The sequence below is a fragment of the Sceloporus occidentalis genome, unplaced genomic scaffold (assembly GCF_023333645.1).
Source record: "Sceloporus occidentalis isolate IW3139 unplaced genomic scaffold, rSceOcc1.0.p SCAF_225, whole genome shotgun sequence".
Classification (NCBI taxonomy): domain Eukaryota; kingdom Metazoa; phylum Chordata; class Lepidosauria; order Squamata; family Phrynosomatidae; genus Sceloporus; species Sceloporus occidentalis.
Window position 1 is genome coordinate 965,704 of NW_028317205.1, and position 10,023 is coordinate 975,726.

The 10,023-nt window shown below is 41.0% G+C and overlaps 1 protein-coding gene across 1 annotated transcript in view; it reads right to left on the reverse strand.

Annotated features, from left to right (window-relative positions):
* Positions 1 to 505, reverse strand: part of LOC149276781 (uncharacterized) — a 70,642-nt gene extending 70,137 nt beyond the window's left edge. Inside the window, exon 1 of the mRNA XM_089503312.1 lies at positions 301 to 505. Coding sequence (XP_089359438.1) covers positions 301 to 505 — 205 coding nt within the window. The remainder of the gene's footprint in view (positions 1 to 300) is intronic.
* Between the last annotated feature and the right edge of the window lie 9,518 nt (positions 506 to 10,023).

Below are 10,023 nucleotides of genomic sequence, written 5' to 3' on the forward strand. Positions count from 1 at the left end.
AATTTAGTCTATAAACCCATTTCCAACTGTTTCTAGACACATTATTGGGGCTTTTAGGGCTGTAGAACCCTGCGATACCCTCATACCCAGCAAACATTCCGAGCTCCTAGAAAAGTGGGGCATCAGGGGAGGAAAGAGGGACGGAGGAGGAAAGAAGAAACTGACCCTGCTTTAAAAGACACTTGTGGGAAGTATAAAACAAGACCATCAGGCTGTTCCTGAATATAATCTCCTCATCTCATGATATAATTGACTGCTACTGCTAATCTAATCTGGGATTACTGGTTCCATCTCAGCCACCTTGCTCTGGATGCTTATTAAAAGCTGTATATTCACGCCTGGGTCTCCGGGTCACTGCAGGGAAACGCGGGTCATCGGAGCGGGGTTGCAGAACGTCCCACTCCCCGCCCACATCCGGCAGCGGCACCGCCTGCAGCGTCAGCAGGACCATCGACTGTTGTCCCCAGGACCGCCCAACGACATCACCGGGACCACCCACCGACATCACTGGGACCACCTACTCGCATCCTACAAGGGGAGCCAGAAAGTTCCTACAATAAAAAAATCAATCCCTTCCTTATGTAAAGACTCAAAGTCTTTGGTCTCGTCTTAGATGCCTACCCCATGCATGTTTAATACCCTCACTGCATTACCCACTTCTGCTGGGAGGCTGCTGTACTTTTACCCCCCCCCCCCCCTTGTAAAGTAAAACTTCCTTTTTATTACATCTAAGCCTCTGGCCCTCTAACTTTAGATTATGACCTCTTGATTGTTGACGTTCTCCATAAGAGGGCCGAGGTGACGAGGGGGGGACAAACCGTAGACCCAAGAAGCAGGACATTTAATTCTTGCATGGATGCCAGACTGGATGGGACTTGTACTCGGCTCTGTGCGGCGTGCAGACAGATGTGAGAAGCTTTGCGTGTCCGATCCTGTCCCTCCAAAGCTTCTCTCCATTCGCTGTATTTGTTTTTCCTCTCGAATTACTTCTGTAGATTCTGCATTATACCTTTTTTTTTTTTTTAACCCTGATGTTTCCAGAAGGAAGTTTCAAATCAGGACGAAGCAATTAAACGCCGAGAAAACCGAATAGGGAGATTAGGATATAATTTTTTAACAATCTGGACGTGGAAAAAGTGTCCTGTAAACAAACCGCGTGTGTAAACTTTACGCCTTGCAAAGGGCGATCGGCACATTAAAGTGCATCTGTCGCTTTTCCCCAAATCCAACCTTTTTTGGTTTTTGGTAAAAAATTGGCAAAATATTAGAAACACGCTTCCTGTACTCAGGCTCTGCATGATTATTCCTCCCCATTAAGTCATCTCTCCTCTTTTGGTTAAGATAATTTATTATGCGGTATTTTGTGTGTTTTCGTTACTTTTACAGATATTTAATGTATCTTAAATTGATATTATTAATAATACAGTATATATAGATCCGCGCAGCAGCCTGTATAGTAGACTTTGTACGGAGGACCGTCGAGTATATGGACGTGCGGCTGATGACGGAATGTTTCAGCGGAGATCATTACACATTACCAGGTTTCAAAACCGTGTTCTACTAAATGCTGCAATCAGCTGTTTTGATAAAAGACGGAAAAAACATTAAAAGAAAATGCTACCCCCCTCCCCCCAACCACTCAAAATAACGGGATTAAAGTACTTTTAAGTACTTTACTTTTAAATGTGGAAGCTTTTTGATGTGCATGTTTTGCTTCTTCTGGCTGTGAGCAACATTCTTTTTATCTGAAAGGGCTGCAGGGAAAAGCCGCGACGCTCTGTTTAAAGGTGCGCTTCAGCTCTGATGAAGCATATGATAGCCGAGGGTTATCTTATATTATTTCTCGTTATCCCCTCCGTCTAGCTTTAGCACTCACTACCATGAGACTTCGAGGGGGGGTCTAACGAGACCACTCTGTGCCTTCACTGATTTCAATGGGAGCTCTTTTTTCATCGAGCAGCCGAAAGTGGCGTCTACTCCAAATACACATGGGGCAGAAAACATGCTCGGTGTACAATAACCATGCCCAATACACGTTCACAAAATCTATTGCATTTCATGAGTTATAGGCCTGACTATGTCTACATGAGCACCGAGTATGAGTCCAGGTCATGGGTCGCCTGACCGTACAGTCATGCGAAGCCGTGTTTTCGCAGCAGCCAAGTTGCTTCCTATGTATCAGACACGTAGGAGGCCTCTGTTTACTATTCCCACTAGAATTTAATCATTGTTCCGTCTAATGAGGTCGTCGGTAAATGAATACAAACTTCTGGCAAGGAATAGAACCACAACTTTCCACTGTCTAGAGCGTGTCCAGCTAACGGCACCTTACGCTGCGCTCGCCTCACTTCACCCCGGCGTAATCTCTTCCAGAATCCCTCAGAAACAATTCGACTGATCATTTATCTGTTTTCCTTAATTTCCGCTATTAAGCAAACGTTTTCACTCTTATCCATTTAACCTCCCTGATTCCAGTTCTGTGTGTGACTCTCTTCAATCTGGATTCTGCTGTAGACGTCCTAATAAAACGGCACACGTTGGCGCTTTACAAATAAATATAAACGTAATTCATTAATGTTACCCTTTTTATATAAAAACAATATTTACAACCCTTAAAAATAGCTACTGCTACTTCTGCTGGGAGGCAGTTCCAGTGATCTACCACCTTACATTATATCTAAGCCTTTGACCCTCTAGTTTTAGATTATGACCTCTCCTTCTAACATTTCTCCTCCTTTGTAATAAATGTCCCTCCTGTCCTTCATTAAATCTCTTTAAGTATTTAAATGCTTCTATCATATTCCTCCTTCTCTCTCTCTCTCTCTCTCTCTCTCTCTCTCTCTCTTTCTCTCTCTCTCTCTCTCTCTCTCTCTTTCTCTCTCTCTCTCTCTCTCTCTCTCTCTTTCTCTCTCTCTCTCTCTCTCTGTCTTTCTCTCTCTCTCTCTTTCTCTCTCTCTCTCTCTCTCTTTCTCTCTCTCCCTCTCTCTCTCTTCTCTCTCTCTCTCTCTCTCTCTCTCTCTCTCTCTCTCTCTCTCTCTCTCTCTCTCTCTCTCTCTCTCTCTCTCTCTCTCTCTCTCTCTCTCTCTCTCTCTCTCTCTCTCTCTCCCTTAATCTTTCCTGAGATCATTTTTGGTTCTGCAAACCATTTACAATTGTTCTTTTTAATGGTAAAACGCGCGGGGAGCAGCTTGCCAGAGGACATGAGCCGGTCTTCCGTGACTCAGCTGTGATCTCACAGGAAGATCAGGCAACCTCCACATGTAAATATTTAGAAGCGATCCCAAAAGATGTCCCCCCTCACTGGAATGTATCTGCTGTCTTTATACATCCAACCCCAAGGAACGTCTGGGGTCAGTAGCCAAAACTCCAGCTGCTTTTTCATTTAACGTCCCAAACTAATCACTAATCATCATTCTGTATCCACTCTGTATCCACTCTGTATCCACCTAAATCGTGATCGCCGGAAGTGAAAATCAGTCCCTTGTGTTTTTTACATTGTGGACGGTGAGTAAGTTATTAGAAAGATGTTTACTGGAACTTGTTGTAATAGCATATCACTTATCTACTTATCATACATCAACTTAACAAAGAAAAAGCTTTGAATGTATTTATTATAGATTATTGGCACACTGGCAGTCCAGGAGTGGCCATCTGGCACAATGGGCATATGCACCTTGGGCCCATGACCGCCAGCCCTCCATACTTGCCCGATATGCGTGAGATTGAGTGGCCGTTGGCCTTAAAGCACCAGGGCTGCCCAGTCCGACTCTATTTTGAGGGACTGGATGAACCCATAAGGCTCCCTATCTTACTGGTGGGCCAGGTGACATAACACACAAAGGGTCTTTAAATTAATGAATGGAAACATCTACCCTCCATTGGAGCCAACATTTAACGGGGAAGACAGCTAAGCCACTTACCATGGAATATTTCCACTTGACTCTGCTTTTTATGCTTTTGAATCCAAAATAATCCAGATTTATGTCCTGAAAGGCTGGGAGCCTCATAAATATCAGGCAGAGAGGGGCATTCCATGGATCAAACACACCATGACCTCGTGCCACTGACCACTTATTCCCAAGAAGATCTAAAACAAAAAAACTCCAGAATGTTGTTGAGTACAGAATTTAAACGCAGTCAACGTGACCTTGTAATCCCAGATTATTCCAAAGAAGAAACATCATACATCAGAAGTAATTATTTGTTAAAGATTGATGGCGGCTGCTGTGTGAGGTGCCCTCAAATACTTATCATTAATCGTCTTTAAATATTTAAGACACTTTCTCTTTGTAAAGATAAGATAAATGTAAAAAAAACCTTCCAGCTACCATAACTTTTTTTTCCACCCTGAGGTTAATCGAGACAAGAAATGCTGGAGATTGTCATTTTTTTTTTTTTATTTTATAGTCATGGGTGTCTGAAGTTGCGGTACAATTCATATGCATATTTGGGTCCACTAGCATCTAGCTGAAGGCCAAGGAACCAAACTTGACTTTGTGATCCATTCATACTTTGGTCCAAAAAAAATTCTGGAACATACGAGATACATCATCTCACGATACATGGACATGTCTCTTTGTAGCGAACACTAACACAAATTAGAATTCATTGTTGGAAAGGAACAGAAACGTTCCAGACACAGGAGAACAATTAGTCTGAAGCCCTGGCTGCATCTTCTTCTAGATGTGACCCTGGAGCCATTGGACTAATTGTTCATCTTAAAAAACATTTCGAAAAATTGTCTATTTTCCACTTGTGTATTTCCTCTTCACCAAAATACCCGCGGGACACGAGATCAGTCGTGAAACAGCATGGTGGTAAATATCTGGATGTGTCAGTTTTCATTCAGGCTGCATCAGGCATGTCAAACGCGACTTGTGGGTATGAGCTAACGAAGAAGAAATGCTAGATCCGTATCGTTCGCCGTAAAGGTACTTTTTGCTTAGTAATACATGATAACAGATAGTAAGTATCCAGACACACGCTCTGTTAAGATGGGATGGTAGCGGAGGGGAAGTCCGGCTTAGTCAGCTGCACCAGGTGCTTTGTCTGACGCCGTGCCGAGGAGGAAAAGGTGGACCACGAGCAAATCTTAAATCAGACAAAATAAAATATAGAATGCCCCATGGCGTCGTGGATCTAAGTGATTGCATTTCATGTTAAACTAAGTCAGAGTTGTTTTTAGTATAAAAAAATAAATATAAATAAGTATGGCATCCCATTCTTTGTCATTCCGATTTTGTTACTCTGGTGGCCCTAAAACATTGAAGCTTTAGGCAAATCCATCACTTATCATAAGATATCAAATTCTACTGATCCGATCAGCAGGGACGTTCCTATCCTAAGCCTATCCTGCCCTGATGTCATCTAAAAAGATGGAAGATGGAATGCTCGGGCGCATGTATTGTTGGGTATGTGTCTTATTCTTAGACGTTATCCATATCTACATAAGTGTATTTCATTTTTCCAAATATTAACAATCTAAGCGGCAATAGGGTGTACATTACATTGCTTCACAAAAAGTTAATTCCTATTCACGTTACCCCATCAATTCCATTGTTCTATAATTATGCGCTACAAGCGACATGTGTTCTAGAGTAACTGCGTCTTATCAACGTATCTGTTACCTACTCCGAATCATACGCTATCATTATTCTTAATGCCAGGAGATCGCGTCCTATCATCATGTTATGTGATTGGATATCACATTTTTTTTTGTTCCCTTTTACTATTTGGAATGTGAATCCTCCCCGGTGGAATGTCACCTACTAAGAAGCTCAGAGATGACCTTCAATTAAACTTTGAGCCTGTAGATATGAGAGGACTGCATTCTTATGGCCTTCTAGTGAGTTCTTCTTGAAAATGTGCCCAGGGCCACAAACCTAAGCTGACCAAAGGAGGGCTAATGGGTTGGGGGTGAAAAACATGTCATTGGTAGAATTTTTTGATACATTTTTTGATTGTATGTGTATTGACATAGACAAAAGGATCACATGTTCTCATTTTTGAAGTTGGATGATGTATATTAAATACAAGGCATCGATACGCAACATTTTAATTCAGCTAATGACACAATTAAACATATAAATATATATATATATGTATAGAAAGAAAGATTTCACTTGAAACAATCCTAAATCAAAACAATGAAGACTCCCATCCTAGCTGTAGTCTGGAGGCCTTCGGGCTCTTGTTAAATTGGGAAAATTCACGGCTTTAAAAGTAAAGAATTGAAAGCCAGATAATTAGCGGCCATCAAACAGTGTTTAAAAAGTCTTTATCGTACAGACAGACCGTGAACTCTTTACAACCCCAGAAGGCTGCCAACCAAAGAGATGAGTTTTCCGTGTCGGGCCTTGGACTGTGGCTGCCATTTTGTAGTCTGGATAAAAAAGGTGTTTCTGGGGACTCTGATGTTCGTTTGCTCTTATGAGGGTCTAAAGTAGAATAAAGTGAAAGGTAATAAAAATAGAAATATAAAATATCGCAATTTATTCAAAATTCTACAAGAAAATGGTGTCTAGTACCCCCATTTTTATTCGCTTGTGCAGGAAGTGTACTGAAGAACACTTCCTGGTTTCAGTAGAGGCAGCAGGAGGAGGAGATAAATGAGACAGAAGTCTTTCTTTATAACTCCAATATCTGACGAACTTCTGCATCCATTTGCAAGCAGTCCACTGGAGTCCGTGGAACGTGGTGGACATGCAGATGGAGCTGGGGGATTGCAAGTAATTGCCATCTTAGTTTTACTAGGGTTTAAAGGGCGATAGCCTAGAACATAAAACTAAGCGTATTAAACGGGGTAACAAGCTCCTTGTGACATATATGCATAACTAGGAACTGTCCCAATCTGTCCCCAGGTCACAGGGTTCTGATCCCAATGTCAGGGTCTTACAGGCTGAGAAGGACGATTACTCAATACAGCGTGGTGTTTTTTTAATGGGCTATTAAAGCTCCTAGGTGTATATATATATATATATATATATACACACAGAAAGTACAATAGAAAGAAAAATCAGGAATCCCCATAAAATGATAGGTCTGAGGAATGCCTCTTTCCTCCAGGGCTGAGTTCTTCATCGCTCGGGACTCGAACGATCGTGAATAGACAGAGGATGGGGCTGCATCACCGCCCCGGGCATTTAATTTAAACTCTTGGAATGACTGTGATGTTTTAACCTTCTGAATGCCGGGTCTAAGTGTAAAGCAATACATACCTTCCAATGGGTTAATATCCCATGGGCACTAAAAGTTATTGAGGAAGAACTTTGGAATTGGGCCAAGGGGGGCAAACAGGTATTCCCTTGTGCCAAAAAAAATATGCATTGCTAATTCCTCTGGCACACACGGGGTTACAGATCCTGTGTGTAATGCTCTTTAAAGATACATTTTCATTATCTGTACATGGATACACTGAACACCATGCTTTGAAGTGTCATTTTTCTAATTTATGTTTCCTGTTTAGAGAAAAGCTTAAATGGACAGTAGGAAGAGAGGCATTTAACTTTACATTACTCATGGGGGGGGATGTTTCAGTATGTTGTTAAGATAAAATACACCAGGGGTCATTTCTAAAGAAGTATTCTGGCGCCAAGTGTTAAAAATATGAGCTAAAAAAAAGCCAAACAATATGGAATATGGAATATATTTGCTGATTGGACAACTTGGTGATAAAATAATTAGATTTCCTTATTTTCCTATTATTATTATTATTACTCACATTCTGCTGAATATAATGAGATGCTTATTATGAACTGTTATGTGTTTAAGACTGTGAAATATACAACACCAGAAATGTGAAAGTTCACAACCCCCCTAAGAAAAATCTCTAAAAGAGGAAATAAATCTAATTTTTATTTTCCATGGACGTGTTATGTTGTTGCAAATCATACGATGGGCAAAAACAAGAGCGTATTCTTTACCCTCAGGTAACTAAGGTAGAATTTTTTTAATAACCTGTACGCGATGCTGTTCAGAATGAAGAAAGGTACATATATTTCCGTTGCTTTAAATCTACTTGTTAATTGAACGTTGCAAAAAAACACCATGCATTTTAAAGATAAAAGCGATTTCCTTCCACTATAGACGCACATCTGCTTAGGTTGGAGACATGTTTCTATTGCGAAATCCCAGCTTGGACCCCAATACCCGACCTGTATTTATAAGCACCCTGTCGCTGTAAAAGAGTCTGCTGTGTGGTTGCCGGGAAGTCACCGTGAGGAAACAGCTAGCTCTTGTGTTCTCCTGGGGTAGTTACAGGACATTGTCACCAAAGTGGGGTACCTCCAAAAGTCAACTCGCCCTGGTCCCCCCAATCCACTAGGGGTGGCTCTGGTTGTAACCGATTAACTCACTTGTGTTACCAAAATCCTGGTCTGCTTGTTGCCCTCGATGCCTGGAGCTCAACGCCACCCCGGCTGAAGACTGAGGTTCCTGCATTCAGTTTATGCCATAGCTTGTATTTTTATTCTCGATTCCAAAGCTTTTTTACTAGTCTATAGAAAGACTAACGTAATCACATTTTAGCATAATCAACCAACCTAATGTTTTAGAGCTCAAATGGATAAAACAGGCATTTTCAGACTAAACATATAAAAATACCAAAAGTAAATAGGCACAGCATGCTACCCAGATAAGGATTTTTACACTTGGCATGATAAGACACGTTCGCGCTCCAATGAACTCTAAAACTAATTTTGGATACGATCCACCTATTCTACAATTAAAAAACTAAAGATAAAAGACGAGACAGAATTCCACCCTGCCCTATCGGGCTCGCACCCGAAATCCTCGTCTGTTGTCTTAGAAACATCTAAGCACCCGCAAGAATTAGTTCATCCATCTCAATGAAATCAGCCTTGGATGCGTTGCCAGCAGGGTGGTTGCTGCCTTTATAAAGGGCGTTGGTCCTCGTTGTTTCTGAAAGTAGATTTATGTTCTGATATCCAACGGCAAAACCTTCACTCGTTTGCTGCCAACGACCCCAAAACGCGATGCGTAGGATTTTAGTATATTTACGTGGGAGTTCACTTCTAAATACAGATTTAGCGCGCACTATAACAATGGAGGGAGTGTAAAGTTACACAAGCAAAAAAAACCCCAAAAACACTGTAAATAAGGGAATAGTGAGTTCGGAATTAACGGCTATTGATTAGGTATTTGCCATTCCTTGATTATTAGCAAACTAGATGACAATGGTGCCTTTGGTGTCTAAGGGACTTCTCTGTACCAACATATTCGAGGCTTTTGTTTTATTGGCACCGATCAGCCTGCTAAACTGACAAAATTGGTTTTTTTTTTTTTTACATCTTTCTAATCCAGCAAGGTTTACAAAGGAAAGACCTCCTATACGGTTATTTTTTTCTTTTAAAAGGAAACCTAAGGAGCCAGCTTCCTTTAACGATTTCTAAAGGAAGATATAAAACTGTTGAGGGTGCTTTTCCCCCACCCCATTAAGCTGTATCTAAAAGTTGTACAGACTCACAGTTCTCAATCAACTTGATTAAAGTGGATGATTTACGAGGGCATTAACACGAGACAAGAGCTTGCTAAAGCAAATTGGATCAAGCACTGTTACTAATGACGTTATTCTGGAGGTGCTTAAAATTCTTGTAAATCTTTTTTTCCCCCGCATATCTTCTCCCGACAAGTCAGGGCTATTCAAAGCAGCTACGAATAGCCCCCCAGGGCACCTAGGTGACAAATACATTTAATATATATCAGAATATATAAATTTGAAATACATATTTAATCGGCCTTTAAAGGTAAAAAAAGAAAAGGGAATGCTGGCAACAGTTTGCATAGATTAGTCTTTTTTTATATACATTATAGTGAGAATATAACCAGGGTTTAAAGCTACAACATTAGGAGATGAACATGGAGAAGTAATAATTCGTAAAATTCTGAAAAGGACAGGGTAAGACAACGTATAAGATGATTCATAAGGCATTGAAGGAAGGCAAAAACGTAGTAACTCCTATTTTAACGTGGTTATGGAATCACTTAGGTCACGGATCCCTGCTT